The sequence below is a fragment of the Nelumbo nucifera genome, chromosome 1 (assembly GCF_055504915.1).
Source record: "Nelumbo nucifera cultivar China Antique chromosome 1, China Antique-T2T, whole genome shotgun sequence".
Classification (NCBI taxonomy): Eukaryota; Viridiplantae; Streptophyta; class Magnoliopsida; order Proteales; family Nelumbonaceae; genus Nelumbo; species Nelumbo nucifera.
The window spans coordinates 7321163-7340024 of NC_142649.1; the positions used below are offsets into that span (position 1 = coordinate 7321163).

Consider the following 18862-nt stretch of genomic DNA (forward strand, 5'->3'; position numbering starts at 1 on the left):
GCCCCTCATTCCTCTATGCAATCTAGCTCACCCATTTTCCTCGTGAACAAGGTGAATAGTAGTAAAGTTTCCCCCTGACATCAAAGGTTTATCCCAGCCCTCTCTAACTCCAACAAGCTCTGCTAAAAAATTTTCTCTTAATTTGTAATAGTTTGAGTCATACACGGAAGAGAGAATGAATTCCATCCGTCCTCCAACACCTGAAACCAGATTGAAATGGAGAACTGCCCTACTTCCTTGCCTTTCATCTCTACTACATTTGTGTCCCACATATTATGACCTTTCCTCCTAAAGTACCGACAGTTGGCAATGTCACCCAATTATAGCAACATTTTCCCCAGATGCTCCTAATAATTTGAGCTTCCGTTTCTTCTATTTTTTATTTCTTGCAAGCAAAGGATGTCTGCCTTGGTTCAGAGGCCTCTAATATTCCAAAAAACTATATTCATGACAATAATACATTAATTCCTACCCAAATTTTTCCTCCACACCTCCCCCATCCTCAAGATGTAGCCCTGCCCCTCCTCCTTCCCTCTTTTCCACCTCTGGCTGCTGACCCTGCATTTTCATCAATTCCCCATGACAGCCTGAAAAGTTCCTTTTCAGTTCTTCTACCCTTCCCTTCTCTTTAGGGGTTAAACTTGGGCAGCCCCAAGTCCCCAACCCAAGCCTGGATTGACCTGATCCTCAATTTTACACGGACTGGGCATGGATTTTTGGTCCTTGGACTGGGCCTGGGCCCAAAAGTTCAGGCCTTTTTATTTTTTAAGCTAAGCCCGGGCCTAGCCCTTAGGTAGCCCGAGCCCAGCCCAATCTTATCCCAACCTGAGCCCGGCCTAACTATATATACATACACATACATATGTGGGCATATATTTCAAGGCATGTATACATACATACATTTATGTCAAATTTTAGTTTGGGCTGATTGACCAACCTGAACCTAGCCCGGGCCTAAGCCCAACCCAAGTGAATCAAATTTTAGTGTGAGAGCAAGGCCCAGGTTGAACATATCAGGCTTGACCTTGGGCTTAGTCTACACTTGGGCTTTAGGACCAATTATTAGGGTTGGGCCTGGGTTGAACCTGGCCCAGCCCACCCAACTTACACACCTACTTCAACTTCTAATACTCTCCTCTCCACATCTATTAGAAAAGCATTCATTTCTTCTTCCATACCCCTCAATGACACACCCAAAATGGTAAGTTCAATTTCAGAAGGATGACTCATGACTGGACTCCATAGGATAACATTGTTACATGAAAACAACATTATATTAAGTAGTTCTGCATAAGAACCATCAGTGAACTACTATTTTGAGAGGAAAGACTCATAAAATTTGAAGAACGAGAGGATGTGTTCTCCCCTTAAGAAATTGGAAGATGTTTTACCCAATTGGATAAGGATGACTCCAGATGGTAAAAAACAAAACAATCTTCTATCACCTTTGGTGCATCCTTCATTGAGAAATTGGGAGTGAAATCCTCAGCAGAGACTATTCACAGAACGCAATTCCTTCCAAGAGTAGAAGCAGTCACGTTTAGTGTTTTGGGACAAGAACTGGGTAGAAGATCAAATAGTTCATTGTGGCATAAGCATTCCTTTATAGATGTGTTGCATTTAAGAACCATAAAGAGGAACTTGGTAACCTCTCTATCAATGTGTTTTGATCATAATTCATAAATGTTGAACAAGAGAAGAGAGGAGGAAGAGAGAAAGAGAAGAAGAGAAGAGAGGAGAGGCGAGAGGACTGAATGCCTCAAAAGAATCCTTCAGGCGAGTGAAGTAGTTGTTATTTATACTATACTGGTCGTACAACATAAAGAATGGAAAAATTACAGAAATACCCCTGCGGTACTAAACCTGTGTACAACATCTGTCAACACACCCCCTCAAGTTGGGGCATAGATATCAATCATGCCCAACTTGTCATAGAGATCATGATGTCTGGAATAGTTTAGCCCTTTTGTAAAGATGTCTGCCAGTTGGTCTTCAGAGCTGACATAGGGAGTACATACTTCGCCTGTGATGACTTTCTCACTGATAAAATGCTTGTCAACTTCGATGTGTTTTGTTGTATCATACAGCACCGGGTTAGCAGCAATACTTATAACTGCTTTGTTATCACAGAATAGAGTTATGGGTTTGTCCATTGGGAAACCCAACTCACTCAACAGATTCTTTATCCACATACCTTCAGCTACTCCGTGGGCCATTGCACGATATTCAGCTTCAGCATTGGATCTAGCCACCACGGTTTGCTTTTTAATCCTCCAAGTAACGAGGTTCCCTCCTACAAAGGTGCAGTAACCACTAGTAGACTTTCTGTCACTTTGAGATCCAGCCCAATCCGCATCTATATAAACTTCAACTCTCAAATGCCCGTGCCTTTGAAATAACAAGCCAGCACCAGGAAACTTCTTAAGATATTGTAGTATCCTCTCTGTTGCTTCAAGATGAGTGGACCTAGGTGCATGCATGAACTGACTGAGGACATCAACAGCATATGCAATGTCTGGACGGGAACAAGCCAGCACCAGGAAACTTCTTAAGATATTGTAGTATCCTCTCTGTTGCTTCAAGATGAGTGGACCTAGGTGCATGCATGAACTGACTGAGGACATCAACAGCATATGCAATGTCTGGACGGGTCATAGAGAGATATAACAATCTCCCTACAAGCCTCTGAAATTGTTTCACATCTTTAAGAGGTTCACCCTGCCTGTCACTTAATTTATGGTTGGGGTCAATGGGAGAGTCAGTTGGCTTAACCCCCATCTTTCTAGTGTCCTGAAGCAAATATAGGACATATTTCTTTTGGGAGATAAAGATACCCTTTTTTGATCGAGCAACTTCAATTCCAAGGAAGTATTTGGCAGGTCCTAGATCCTTCACTTCAAACTGAGTGGCAAGGAAACCCTTCAACCTTTGACTTTAATCCTTCCAGTCACCAGTAACAATTATGTCATCCACATATACTATTAAGGCAGCCATTTTACCTTCTCCTCTTTTCACAAACAGTGTGTGATCTGATTGACATTGCTTGTATCCCTTTTGCTGAACCGCAGCATGGAATCTGCTGAACCAAGCTCTTGGTGATTGCTTCAACCCATATAAAGACTTCTTTAACTTGCACACTTTCTGTTCATTGCCTTGAGCCAGAAAACCGGGGGGTTGAACCATATAAACTTCCTCTTCAAGGTCACCATTCAAGAAAGCATTCTTGATGTCAAGCTGATGTAGATCCCAATTCAGATTAGCAGCAAGAGAGAAAAGAACTCTAATAGAGTTCATCTTGGCAACAGGGGCAAAAGTTTCTACATAATCAAGTCCATATACTTGAGTAAACCCCTTTGCCACTAAACGAGCTTTATACCTCTCCACGGTTCCATCAGCCCCATGCTTGACCGTGAACACCCATTTACATCCAACTGGATCATTTCCCTTAGGAAGATCAACAAGTTCCCACGTGCCATTTTTATGAAGGGCATTAATTTCTTCCTTCATGGCATTTGTCCATTCTGGTACTGAAAGAGCTTCTGCCACATTCTTGGGAATAGGACACTGTCAATGGAGGTAAGGAAGGCACGAAATGAGGGTGAAATGTTCTCATAGGAAACAAAGTTGGAAATGGGATGTTTAGTGGTATACAACCTAACACCTTTCCTGTGAGCAATAGGAAGGATCATTAGCAACAGAGGAGTCAGGAACATCATTGGGAGTCAAGTTACCTGAGTGGGTATGATCTTCCCCTGAAGAGTTTGATGGCACTTGAAGTACAACTTCTGGATTCTCCACAACTCTTGAATTTGGTTGGCCTTTGCGACGACGAGAAAAAACACGGAAAGATGGAGGATCGGGAAGAGAATGAAGCTAAACCAATGGCGAAGGATCAAGAAGAGAAGGAAGCTGAACCAGTTTCTCCTCATGCCTACACTCACCCTGAGGAGAAACAGGAAAAAAAGGCTCATCTTCAAAGAAAGTAACATCCATGGAGACATAGAATTTCCGAGAAACAGGACCAAAGCAACGATACCCCTTTTGAGTGAAAGAGTAACCAAGAAATATGCACGGGATAGCACGAGAATCCAATTTCCCATGGGTGGGAGACAAATTTTGGACAAAGCACCGACAACCAAATACACGAGGAGGGATAGAAAGAAGAGGGACCTTAGGGAAGAGAAGCTGATGCGGGGCTTTGTACTCTAACCAACGAGAGGGCATTCGGTTAATGAGGTATGTAGAACAAAGGACAGTGCATTGTTCCGGGGTATCAAGCAGGTATATTCCGTTCGCCTCATGGCCACTCCCAATCACCTTCTGAGACTCCAGATCCTAAAAAACACAGTAGGAAGGAAAGAAGGTTACACAACAGTTTAGTGACTTGGTTAAACTGCTTACAGACAACAAATTTGTATTTAATTTAGGTACATGAAGGGCAGAAGGTAGGAACAAGGAATCCGTAGCCTTGATGGTTCCCTTACCAGAGATAGGGGCAAGTGAACCATCAGCTAAAGTGATTTTATCACGTCCAGGAAGCAAGTCATATGAAACAAATAAGGTAGAAAGATTGGTCATATGGTCAGAAGCACCTGAGTCAATAATCCAAGGGATCTTGAGATTACCTGAACTGGTAGCATGATTGGCAGAAGCCCTTATACCTGAATGAGCAAATGTTGAAGCAGCAGAAGAATTGCCTGAAGGGTTGGAAGAAGAGGTCACATCACTCAACTGACTGATCATCTTCCCAAACTTTTCATATTCTGCTCTCATGGCTGCCAACTGTGCAAAAGCAGACATTTCTTCACTATCTGGCCCGGCAAATACATTTGCACTTCCTGATCTTTTACTATCATGCTTTTTCTGAAACCGACTGGGAACAAGATTAGGATGTAGTTTCTAGCACTTGTCTTTGGTGTGCTTCGGCTTCTTGCAGTACTCACATATAACTTCTTTCTTTCCTATGCCACCAGAAGTTCCAACATTCCCTTTGGGTTTAATCCCCATATTGGCAAAGTGATCATTAATATCAGCCCCTTGAACCTGAACAGCCCTTCTGCTCTCTTCACTACTCACCAATGCATAAACTTGTGACAAAGAGACACACTCCTTGGAAAGAATATTCTGTTTTGTGATATCATATTCTGGGTTTAGTCCAGTTAAGAACTCAAATACCCTGTTCCTTTCAACCAATTTTCTGTAGGTCTCTGCATCATTGGTGGTGTCCCAAGTTACAGCTTCTATTAGGTCAATCTCTTGCCATAGGGACTTCAGGGTTGAGAAATATACAGCAAGAGGTTTCTCCCCTTGCCTTAAATTCTTTACATCACTTCTCAATTTATATGCCCGGGCCACATTGAGTTTTTGTGAATAGGTTTCCGCAACACTGTCCCAAATTTCTTTTGCTGAATTCATCCATAGGTAGTGTTGGCTGATTTGTGGCTGCATTGAGTTCACAAGCCACCCAATGACAGTGTAATTTTCTTGCATCCACTTCTCGTAGGATGGATCATCTTCTGGGGGAGCCTTCTTACTCCCGGAAATGAATCCCCACTTTCCTCTACTACAAACATGAATCTTTACTGATTGTGACCATGCCAGATAATTAGTTCCATCTAGTTTAACTATGGTCACAGTCAATAAGGAATCACTTGGAGTCCCCTGAACCAGTCCATATTCAGCACCACTTTTGTTTTCAAACTCTGAGGAGTACATCATGTAAACACTCTAAACAGAGTTCAGCCGACCACAAGAAGACAATATACTGAGTTCAGCCTTCAAGAAGTAATCAGAAACTCCTAGGCACTGTGCACTCAGCCGAAGTACCTTTTCAAAGCTGTGCACTCAGCCAAGAAGAGTAAATACCAATTGGTATTGCTGAACAGGCCTTTTCACAAACACAGTGTGGGCAATAGAGACAACCCACTGTCAAGGAAGAGAAAAGACCCCAAAAACAGTTCGTACAGCCCCTTAAAATGGCCAAATATAAGTAACAATACACAGCCTTGTTACAAGGATGTTTCGGCAGGTTTTAGCAGTCCAAGACGAGAAAAACAGCCCAGAAATTTCTGGGTTAAACCAGATTTAATGCAGTCGAAGTTAGTACAGAACAGCTAGGATTTTCGGACCCTTCAACAGTCCAAACACAGTCGAAGATAGTACAGAACAACCAGAAAACTGAGCACAACTTACAGTTCAAGCTTCAACAGTCCAAACACAGTCAAGCTTCAACAGTCCAAACACAGTCGAGCTTCAAAGCAGAAAACTGAGCACAACTTACAGTTCGAGCTCCAACAGTCCAAACACAGTCGAGCTTCAAAAACAGAACTGAGCTGTTCCCCTTCCCCTCTTTTTCTCTGATTCTTCCTGGCCACCGAACCACTTCCCCAAGAGATTCTACTCTTGGGCTCGTCCACTGACCTCCAAGAATCAGGCAGTACGTGACTAAGCTTCCAGCCCTATGATATTCAGGTTCAGATATGCTCTGATACCATGAAGAAAACTGAAGAGAGGAGAGCTTGAGAGTTCAGCAATGAGGGTCTGAGAATGAGAGTTTCGAACTTTCTCTCTCTCAGCACCCTAACACTCTTTTATTAAGATATATTTGAATAATTACAAGGAGGCCCTTAGTTGGGCAAGAAGTTACAAAGAACTTAATATAGACAAGATGGGCCCAGAATAAGGCCCATTACAGAAAAGAAACATAAATAACAAGAAAGAATAAACAACCTATGGGCCATTCGGCCCATCTTCTCTACAATACTATACTGGTCGTACAACATAAAGAATGGAAAAATTATAGAAATACCCCTGCGGTACTAAACCTGTGTACAACAACATCTGTCAACAATAAAAAAAAGAACTTGAGTAGAATTAGAGTTTCCCTATTCAGGGTGTATAAGTATGCACTATGTCTGCTAAAACCCCTTAATTATATTCCTTGAAGGAAATACCCTTTGATTTTGATTTTATGTGAAAGAGCTACTTTGTAAGGGTTAAACCCAATAACAGGTATAAGCAGTCCCATCAGCTTGGACTCTTAGCGGGTTATACCCATGAGTGGGCCCCACAATTGGTAGACAGGTCATAGACCCATACACCATTGGGTACTTATGTATTTAAACTTATACCTTAACAGTGAGTCCCATTAATTGGTAAAAAGTGGGACCCACTATACTGATTTGGTGGTGGGCATGACCCACCTTAATATTTTAAACTTAAATATTTTGACAGTGGGCCCCGCTAACAGGTGGGACTCACTAGTTACTGATAAGTGGGACCCTAGGTTGATTTGTTAGTGGGCATAACCCAAGATTTTAAACTTAAATATTTTGAAAGTGGGCCCCACTGACAGGTGGGACCCTCTAGTTTGATTTGATAGTGGGCATGGCCAACTTTGAGGTTTTAAACTTAAATATTTTGACAGTGGGCCTGCTGAAAGGTGGGACCCACTAGTTTGATTTGTTAGTGGGGCGCCCCACTTTAAGACTTAAAACATGAATATTTGGACAGTGGGCCCCATTGACAGGTGGGACCCACTAGATTGGTTTGATAGTGGGTGTGGCCCACTTTAATGTTTTTATATTGAATATTTTAACAATGGGCCCCACTGATAGGTGGGACCTGTTAGGTTGGTTTGATAGTGGGTGTAGCCCACTTTAATGTTTTTATATTAAATATTTTAATAGTGGGCCCCACTAACAGGTGGGACCCGCTAAATTGGTTTGATAGTGGGTGTGGCCCACTTTAATGTTTTTATATTGAATATTTTAACAGTGGGCCCCACTGACAGGTGGGACCCACTAGGTTGGTTTTATAGTGGGCATAGCCCACTTGAATATTTTAAAGTAAAAAAAAAATTCCATAGTGGGCCGAATTATTGGTGGGACCACTATTAATTTGGTAGTGGGACCTATTAAGATGAAAGGGGACCCCACCGATTCATGTTATTTAAAACAGTAGATAGTCCTTTTTTGACTTTCTTTTGAGGTGGATAAGATCCACCGAATATGACAATGGGTCCCCCTAATTATGGGTGGGACCCATCAAAACAGAAGTATTTATTGTTAGACAGTTTTGTATGCCCTTAGCTCCAATCAGTTTGATGTACTTTTGATATTTAGTGTAAATAAATAAAGTACATGTTTGATTCATGTTGTGTGGTATGTTTCTGTGTAATACCCTACAACTGGACACTTAATGAGACTCATGTTAGTTTTAAATGTTCAAAGCCGTTGGATAAGTTTGGGGAGATTTGTCCTGCCAAAGCTGACACTGGTGTGCTGCCAAATGTTGGGGTGGCTTGTCTCAGCCGCCAGGGTGAGACCCAAGGCACACGTAGTGTAGGATTACTTGAATCCTTGAACCGGACTAGATTTCCAATATTGCCCTAAACCTTGGAGATTGGTGGGAAAAACTAGAAAGTTACACCTGACCCCTAGACCCAATTATGATACTGCACTAGGTGCCGGACTGGGCTGTCTTTGATATGCCAATCAGTGAGATCCTTAGCGGGGGTCAAAACTTGGGTATGTTGGGACAGTCTAAGAATTCATCTGAGTGGGTGATCATAGTGACGGAATCAGCCCCTTTGTCGGACAAAGGTAATGATCGGGGATGCACTCTCTCTGATGGAAACCAAACTGCCGGCAGTTGATTTCAATCGTTGGAATTTGTTTTGCAAATTTATATATATGATATATACTTATATACGGTTTCAAAATGTTTGCAAATGGTTTTAATTCCCGGGATTCATGTGAGTAGAGAGTGTAGCACAGTTCCTTGCAGCTGAGGGAGAGGTCCTCTCTTGTCGGGCAGTGCTTGATCATTATGGGCTGAGAGGTTAAGTATAAGGCCATTTAGGGTAATACCTAATGGGCTAATCTTACATCTGCCCACAGTCCCTGGGTTTTTATAAGATGGTTTGGCCCAGGGACCACTTAGTATAAGTGTTGGGCCCATAGAGTCCATGTGATGGGCTCAAGGGGTTCACTGGGCTTCCCAGTGAATTCGGCTAGGCCTTGTAACAAAGGTTGGGCCGAACTTATGTGGCTGATGTGTAGATCAATGCTTGGGTTCCACGCCATACAAAGAAGCCCAACTAGGCAGCAGTTTGGAAACTTATTGAGCACTGTTTTTCTTAATGGGCCTAAAAGCCCATTTCGACCTGGGCTGATATGATCACCCACTTAAGGGGGCGTATCTGCAGATAGGATTAAGATTAACCTCCTGATGAGATCAGGAGTGGGCTGATCTAATCTGCAGATAGGATTAAGATTATCCCCTATCCAAATACAGATTTGGATTGGGATAACTCCTAATGGGATTAGGAGGTTTCTTAATCACTAAGAAAGGAGGAAACCCTAATCTAGAATTACAAGAATTCGACCTAGGGTTTTTGCAGTGACTTCTTCTGCAATCTGAGATAGGATCTCACCTTCCCTAAGCTGAAATCTGCATTCACGCCACTTTCAGCCTTAGGAACTCCTCCAGCCGCTGCCGCCTTACTGCTTGGTTCGAATTCCTTTGAAGGGACGATCAAGAAGCTTGTTCTTGATATCAGTCTTTGCTGAAAGACTGGTTTGGTTCGGTGCTCTAAGCCTCCAACGGATTCTTGTGAAGAGTTCGGTACGTGGGACGTACACTGTTGGTTCTGCCCCACCATCGTTGTGTCATCTTCAGCGGGAGCAGATCTTGGATCTTTCTTTGGGCGTGAACACCAACGTTGGGAGATCTTGATTCTCTGTATCAGGTATAACCCTTCCCTTTGTTCTTGGTTCAGATCTGGTCTGGTTTGGTTCAAGTAGGATCCTTGAATTTTTTATTCTAAAATTAGGGAGTACAATTCCCAGTTGAAAGAAAGGTAGAAAATTTTTTAAATTCGCCCACCCATTCCGCAACCTTTTTGGCGTCCATACGATGGATCCTACCATTTTTTCATTTATATCTATTATAAGAATGGAATATATCCCCTTTGAGGTGGATGAAATCCACCGAATGTGGTGTGCTTCATATTGACCTCTTTCTGTTTTGTTTACAGGTATTAACACCTGTTGAAAACTTGACATCTCATTGATCATAGTGGGTCCCAAGCAAGACTTTTTGTTCTCCTTCTTTTGTTTTTCTCTGTTGTGATATGGGCAGTCCATTGAAGATTCTGATCTTCGGAGGTGGATAAAATCCACCGAACCAGTGGGTCCCAAAAAATATTGTCAGTAGCAAGTGGCAACATGTGCTGTTACAGGTGGTAAACCAGCACACCTATCCTTTTTTTTAAGTGGATAAGGACCCAGAAATGTGTCTTTTTTTCCCATTATATTGAATGTTCTTTTGAGGTGGATAAGATCCACCGAACATAACAATAGTTAGTCTTCAAGTATTAATCTCTTTCAGTATATAAATTGAAATAAGATGTTGAGTTCTAACAGAACTTTAGAGAGAGAGAGAGAGAATAAGATAAAGATTGCAGTAGATAAAATTTTTAAGGGGTAGAAGAAGAAGATAAAATCTATACCTGTGTATGGTTATCCTTAATCAACTCAATCAGCCGACTACTAATTCCTTCCTCTATTTCTTCTCTTCCTCTTTCTTCTCTTTTTTCTTTCTCTTCTCCCTTCTCTCAATCTGCCGACCCAATTTTCTTCTGCTCTCCCCCTTATATAGAGGGAGACAGTTATGGGGTAGGGAGGTTAGAGCAACCTCCCTATTCTTTATACATGGGTGGTTGCTTAACTCCCCCCATAACCAGAACAATTTAAATTTGAATTTATGTGGAGTGGGCCAGCTGTCAAATCTGCCCCCCCCTCCCTCAAGCTTTACATTTATTTATATTATTTTTCTTTTACATCATATATTTTTAGCCCTAAACACAATGTAAAGTTTTTTCTATCAATAATTACATCAAAATATGCCACTTACAAATAAAATAAGCTTGTACAATCATCTTACCTAGTGTTTTAAGAGCACAAGGGATCTATTGTGCCAAGGAACTCACCTATTTAAATTAAAAAAAAAAAAACAAAAAACGCAAAAAGTGCAAAAAAATAAAAAAGTAATAAAAATAAATATTAATTAAAATAATGCAAACTTAAATTTTAAAAGATATTAAATGTTTCAAAAAGCTTATTTTCTCAAATTAAAATTCATAAACATAACATATAAAGCATATTCAAAGTAAAAATATAGAAATAAAATCAAAGATAACATATAAAACATATTTAAGCACTTAACAATTCAAGCATGTGAAACTTTCAATACTTTTGTTTTTCCAAATTGCTCTACTTCAAGTAGTTAATGTGATGTTAAACATTTTACATTCTTAATTCTACAAGCCACCTTTATACCAAGCCCCTTGAGGCAAAACCAAACACGACCATGCCAATGTCTTAAATTCTTAACTAGTACATAAAAATATTAGTTTTGTAATTTTAATTGTAGTTATCTTTTCAAAAATATCTTGTATAAAACGGATGAGAGTGTTAGACAGTGTATGCCCTTAGCTCCAATGTACACAAACTTTTATGTATGAATAATATAAGTACATTATTGTTCTATGTTCAGATTAGTGTGTTTCTGTGAATTACTCCTTAAACTGGACACTTAAGAGAATTGTGTTAATCTAGAATGTTCTCAACCATTGGATAGACTTTGAGAGTTTGTCTTGACAAGGTTGATACTGATGTGCTGTTGAATTGGTGGAACAGCTTGTCTTAACTACTAGGGTTAAACCCCAAGCACAATCAGTGAGTGTTTGTGAAAATGAATTGAACCTAGACCAATTTTCAGTTATGTCTTGGACCTTGGAGACAGATGGGCAAAACTAGAAAGTTGCACTTAACCCAAAACTTGATTATAATATTATATTGGGTCTTGGACTACGATGCTTTTTATATGCCAACCAATGAGATTCAACTAGGGTCAAATACCTAGGTATGTTGGAGCAATTTAGGATATTACCTCAGTGGGTGATCATAGTGATAGGATTAACCCCTTTGTCAGACAAAGTGATTAGGGTTTACACTCTCTCTAATGGAAACCTAAAACTGCAAGTAGTGGATTTCAACTGTATTTGAAATCGGATTTGCAAAATGTATTTATACATATATTATTTTTTGAAAAAGGTTTGCAAAAGGTTTTAATCCTAAGATCTATCTGAGCAAAGGGTGTGACACTACATCTTGCAGCCAAGGAAGAGGTCATTCCCTATAAGCAGTGTTTTGATTATTTATGGCTGAGAGGTTAAGGGCAAGAGGCCATTAGAGGGCTGATAACCTAAAGGGATTTATCTTACATTAGTCCATTACCCTTTGGTTTCATAGGATGGTTGAACCTGAGGATCACTTATATTTAAGTGTTGGGCCCAATTTGTTTGGCTCAAGAGTTCACTGCCCTTGGGCAATGAATTCGGCCTATCTCTATCTAGAGATGGGATAAACCCATGTGGACTTATGTGAGACAATTTGTGGGTCCCACACCATGCAACAATTGGGCCTAAGAAGCCATGCAACGCCTATGTATGTGAACTATTAAAGAAAATGGGCCTTACACTCATTACTACTATGACTAGTTAAAGAGGTCACATGACAAATTAAATTGTCATGTGGCATGGATCTTATATGGGTATGAAAATGGGTATGGAGCTCCATCTTATTTGAGAGATTAAATTTTAATCCAAATATGGTTTGGATTAAGTCCTTATCCAATTAAGAAAGAGCTCTATAAATAGGGATTAGAGGGATGGGGTGAACCATTCAATCTCTCCACTCTAGTTCAAAGTTCAAACCAGCCTTGGTGATGGCTGATTCTCATCACTCCCCTGCTGTATTATTGAAGAAAAACATCAGAGAACATCAGGTTCACATAACTGTGTCAAGCCCAAACAGTTGGATCTCAATTTGGCGGGAAAGGTGTTGCTGATTCGACTTCACACATACAGCTATGCCATTCAGTTGGAAGTCGATTTGGGTTTGATATTGAGCATAAACTACCACTCTGGGAGCTGCATATTTTGGACTCCGTATCAGGTATGATCAGTTTAAATTAGGGTTTCAAATCTGGTCCGATTCAATGCAAGTTCGATCCAGTAATTCAAATTTCAAAATACTGAGAAATCGGTTCTCGGGTCGGATTGAATTTTTTTTTTTTAAATTTGGCCAACAACTGGAACAAATTTGGTCATGTTTAGTTAAGAGTTCAGCCCTTTCAACAGAGAGAACAATTGCAAAAGGGGGGGAGGGGGGGAAGTCTCTAAGCTAACGCCTACGCCTGGGCTGAGGCACAAAGTGCACTAGGTGCACACCTAGGCACACCAAGCACATGCCTTTTCAAAGGAGCTGTGCCTGGGCCTAAGCAAGGCATATGCCTTCAAATGCACTTCGTCTGTGTACCAACCCAGGCACACCTTTTAAAATCACTGATCTTACCATCTCATAAGTGAGAAAGAAATATACAGAAACACCCCCTCTAATGGGTACAACCCAAAAAACGGAATATACATCAGTAAATGCAAAAGAATACTATAATGGAAGAAGATTCCCCCAATTCAACTCCAATCTTTCAACCCTTCCTCTAACTGGACTATCAGCAATTGCATTAACAATCTCTGAGTCCACCTGAATAACATGTTCACCCTGGGTGCTAGATCCATGGTCTCTCTGATGTGGTGAAACTGTTATAGTAACCCAGGGAAACCATCTCTGCAACATTGAATAATCACCCTCCACCTCCACTTGCTCTTCTCCAACAATTGATAAGAGTCTAAGGTCATGAAGCAGTTTGTCCCTGGTCTATCTGAGTATCCGGCTGGGAATAGAGTGTGCCAGTAGGATGTCTCCTGCATTTCCATTGGTCCCAGATTCCCCAAAGAACAACCACCAAAATTGAATATGGCACTCCTTGGGGTGGGGGATCCAATCATAGAACACTATTTGATGGTAGATCATGCCATAACATCCCAGGTCCAAACAATATCATCAAATTATAATAACTTGACTCCTGTCTTGACCGTAGCCAATGCACCACCCCGATAGTGATAATATGAATAACAACCCCCTCTATCCATTGTTGTTTTCCTATGAAGTTTCCTCCTGTCTCTCCTTTCAGGTTAGAATTAGAGATAGAGAAAAACAAGGATGTGTTTTATCTCCTGGAAAAATATGCCACCCGAGAAAACTAAGAGATTTCTATCTCCTTGTTTTGCTACTTAAGTTGGGCACTATTCCAAGAAAATGTTGATTATGATTTGCCATCCGAACAATGTGGTAATTCTCTGCTGTATGTAAAACTCTACATACCCTACAATCTACTGAATGTTAAGGTCCACTGTACCAATCTCTCCATATACCTAGTGGGTCTAGTAATAGTAACTCCACAAGAGCCAGTGGTGTAATTACTGTTACCTTGCACACATAAGCCAGGAAGGTCCATACAGCCAATCAAAATAATTATTTCCCCTATCAAAATCTGTCTCATGGATATTTTATAGTTCAGACCATAAAATTTGCACAATAATACTATTTGAAGTGACAAAGGCTAGAGATACAAACCTCCCACATACAAAGAACCTCATTGAATGACAACTCTCGACGGAAAAGCACCAACAGCATTCGGAAAGCAAAATGAAGACTTTCAGCTCCTATTTGTGATAAATGTGCAAACATTTCCCTGTCAGTAAGTTCCAAGATATTCCACAATGCTTGCAACTGCTTTATAACTCCAGCTGGACCTTCTGTTTGAAAATTTTCCCTCTGGAAGAGATGAAAACATAGCAGTATAAGAGAATAATATACAAGCAGACAAAAAAATAGTAATAAATCAAGATATTTGTCATGTATGAAGGTACCATTCTCCTCAAAAGCATCTCAAAGCACCAAAATGCATCTGCATTATCCTCATAGAGGACAACAAAAGGAGACAGCAAATCGCTCATACCTATAATCAGATTGTCAAAAGACATAGCAACTCAAATTTCAAAGTCGGTACGAGAAAAGTTGATTATTTATAGTTCTATTATGAATTTAACAAAGGAAATAATTCAGAATTTAGGAAATATTTATTATGAGTCAATGAAAAAGGAACAGCATGTAACCTTGGCAGTACCCAGTAGCAGGATCAACCCATGCATAAACAGCAAGAATGTCTGACAACCTAGCTAGGTTCTTTGCATCCTCATAAAACTCTAGATTGCTATCTGTTCTTACAACATCAACAACTGTAAAAAGCAAAGATTCACAGCTTGAGATGCAAAAGCCAAAAAGAAAAAAATAATCAAGAAATTCAATTGTAATATAAATAAAATTCTAACATCAAAATAGAACATCAGAATGTGTTTACCTATTTGGTGAAGAGTCCAAAGCCACTCAGAAACTCTGTCTTCACTAACACTTCCTTCTTGAGTCATGGTTGCATTCATCATTATTGTTTCTTGAACATCAGATATTCTAAGCCCATTTACTGCTTCAGTTTTGCATTCCAACTTTATTTCCTTGACTTCTTCTCTGTGGATATCCAATGTAGCCATCTCAGTTTCAGGGTTCCTTGCATGTGAGACACCATCAGATGGTGAACCATTTGACTCCATAATTAGATCTATGTTATTACTAATTTGAAAGCTGTGCATGTTTTCATCAGGCCATCTCAAGTCTGCAGATAGTCTATCATTATGCAATTCAGATTCTTTCTTATCCCTGTCACTTTGTTCAAACAAATCTGTGACAGGTAAAGGAGGAAAGTCAAAATAAGTCTCATTTATGTATTTTGATACATGAGCTTCTTCCCCTGGCATTGGGGAAAAGCAATTGTAAGGACCAGAAGAAGGCATAGGACATGAAGAGTCATATACCGCACCATCTGTGCTTCCCATAATGCTGATAATGTCAGCTGAATCGCTAGAGCTGTCCCCTTGGCATGTGTATGATGTATCTATATGGTTATTATTACAATCACAGTAAGTCTCTATTTCATTAGTTGTATCATCAAAATCTTGTCTACTCTCTCCTTCCGCTTCCCTTTTACCACTTTCTTTAGACACTGTCCTCATATCCATCACTTTTGACCCCACAACATAGGCAAGAGAACCAGTACCAATGCTTGAATGCATCATTTGGCACTGTTTAATTAAATCCATGTATCGGTCCCTGCAATAAAATGCCATAAGTATATTTTTTTAGTCATAATGTTAAGAAGTAAACTAGATATAATAATATTCACTTATCAGCACAAAGCATGCCAGTATCATAAATAGACACCAAATCATGAAGAACAATAAGTATTTTTTGCAAAAAGAACATGAATAATACTATTGAGTCATGACTTGGGACAGGCACACTGTGATAAGGAGCACCCATGAGCAACGCCTAATGGGTGGGACGCAAACCTATTGGCTAGAACCTCCAATAGCCTCTCCTTGAAAAGCCATCCGTTCTTGCTTAACTATGTTCCTTTGTCAAAAAATTGCTGCTTGCAAGGAAATAAAGGTTTCGAAATGACATCTGGTGGGGTGAGCAGCCTCTTAGACAAATTTCACTATATAATTTTTGCTCTATCTTTAACTAAAAATGAGCCTTCATCTGTTTGCTACTCTGTCCAATCATGGCCTGGTTTGGAATCTTGTTTTAAGGGGAGGGTTGAAGGATGAGGAGTCTCTTGAAGTTTTGAAGCTGATTTCTTCTTTGGAGTATTTTATACCTAACACTTTCAAAACTCGACACTTGTATTTGGTCCCTGAGTTGCTCAGGCTCTTTCATTTGTGCATCTTTCTTCAAAGTACTCTCTCAGGGAGCTGTTCCACTTTCACATGATGATTTGCCTGTTAAGACGATTAGGAGAGAGCCAGTTCCTCCTAAAATCAGGACATTCTGCTGGGAGGTGTGTCACATGAAGATCAATACTTGTAATGTTTTACAAAAGAAAAGGCCAACATGATACTTATCTCCCAATCTGTGTTTCCTTTGTAAAGCTTGCAGTAAATCTTCTTTCCATTTACTAATCTCCTATTAGTTTGTGTCAGCAATTTGGGATTTTTTTCTCTTTTCACTATTTGGATGTAGATGGAGTCCACCTTTGTCTCTGAGAGATCTGTTCGAAGATATTTTTTTCCACACCCAGGATAGCCTGGTATAGGGGATGCCTTCAGTGATAGTCAAGGTCATTTCCTACACTTGTATTTGAGGCTGATAGGGCATGGGGACTACACAAGAGTGGAACTTCTGGCAGTCCTTCAAGGCATCAAATTGGCTAAAACTCTAAATTAGGACAATTTGGTGATTAAGATAATTCTAAGGTGGTAGTGGGGTGGTTGAATGGAACCAAAGGACCATGGAAATGTAAGGACACTTTGAGAGAGATCCAACCATTGATAAGAGAGATGACAATTAACCTCAGTTGGGTAAAGAGGTCTGCCAACTGCTTAGCTGATGCTCTTGCTAGGCAAGGAGTACAAAGCAGAAATCTATTTTGGGGTTAGTCCTTTCAGGGGAATGAATGTATGTAAAAGGATAGTGGACAAGGTAGCACGGGGTCCAACCTACCAGGAGAGACATGCTGCCAAATTTCTTCGTATGTTAACTTATTACGTACTTCTTGTACTGTTGTACGATTACCATTGTACAATTCTATTTTTAAGCAATAAAGTTTCAGTTAATGAGCAAAATAAATAAATAAATAAATAGTGAATCAGTCAGCTGATGGGGAAAACATTCTGTTCTTCTCAACCACTTTTTTTTGATAAATATGTACTTCTTGTACTGTTTGTTTTGATCATAATTCATAAAAAAAAGAACTTGAGTAGAATTAGGGTTTCCCTATTCAGGGTATATAAGTATGCATTATGTTTGCTGAAACCCCTTAATTATATTCCTTGAAGGAAATACCCTTTGATTTTCATCTTATGTGAAAGAGCTACTTTGTAAGGGTTAAACTCAACAACAGGTATAAGCAGTCCCGTCAGCTTGGACTCTTAGCGGGTTATACCCATGAGTGGGCCCCACAATTGGTAGATAGGTCATGGGACCCATACACCATTGGGTACCTATGTATTTAAATTTATACATCTTAACAGTGAGTCCCGTTATTCGGTAAAAAGTGGGACCCACTATACTGATTTGGTGGTGGGCATGGCCCACCTTAAATATTTTGACAGTGGACCCCACTGACAGGTGGGACCCACTAGATTGATTTGTTAGTGGGTGTGGCCAACTCTAAGATTTTAAACTTAAATATTTTGACAGTGGGCCCCGCTGACAAGTGGGACCCACTAGGTTGAGTTGTTAGTGGGTGTGGCCCACTTTATAATTAAAACTTAAATATTTTGAAAATGGGCCCCACTGACAGGTGGGACCCACTAGGTTGATTTGATAGTGGGCATGGCCCATTTTAAGGTTTTAAACTTAAAATATTTTGACAGTGGGCCCCGCAAACAGGTGGGACCCACTAGGTTGATTTATTGGTGGGCATGACCCACTTTAAGATTTAAAGCTCAAATATTTTGACAGTGGGCCCTACTGACAGGTGGGACCCACTAGTTTGATTTGTTAGTGGGTGTGGCTCACTTTAAGATTTAAAACTTAAATATTTTGATAGTGGGCCCCACTGACAGGGTGGGGCCCACTAGGGATTTGATAGTGGGCATGGCTCATTTTAAGGTTTTAAGGTTAAAATATTTTTATAGTGGGCCCCGCTGACAAGTGGGACCTACTAGGTTGATTTATTGGTGGGCATGGCCCACTTTAAGATTTAAAACTTAAATATTTTGACAGTGGGCCCTGCTGACAGGTGGGACCCACTAGTTTGATTGGTTAGTGGGGCGTGACCCACTTTAAGATTTTAAACTTAAATATTTTGATAGTGGGTCCCACTGACAAATGGG

General features: G+C 40.3%; 1 protein-coding gene across 9 annotated transcripts in view; it reads right to left on the reverse strand.

The window, feature by feature from the left end:
- The window catches only part of LOC104587004 (rab GTPase-activating protein 22-like), a 93261-nt gene that overhangs the window by 37893 nt on the left and 36506 nt on the right, over positions 1-18862 (reverse strand). For all 9 annotated transcript variants that reach the window (XM_019195956.2, XM_088894766.1, XM_088894768.1 and 6 more), the window contains 4 exons: positions 15331-16133; positions 15086-15208; positions 14840-14928; positions 14544-14744 (listed from right to left, as the gene is read on the reverse strand). In XM_019195956.2, coding sequence (XP_019051501.1) covers positions 14544-14744; positions 14840-14928; positions 15086-15208; positions 15331-16133 — 1216 coding nt within the window. The remainder of the gene's footprint in view (positions 1-14543; positions 14745-14839; positions 14929-15085; positions 15209-15330; positions 16134-18862) is intronic.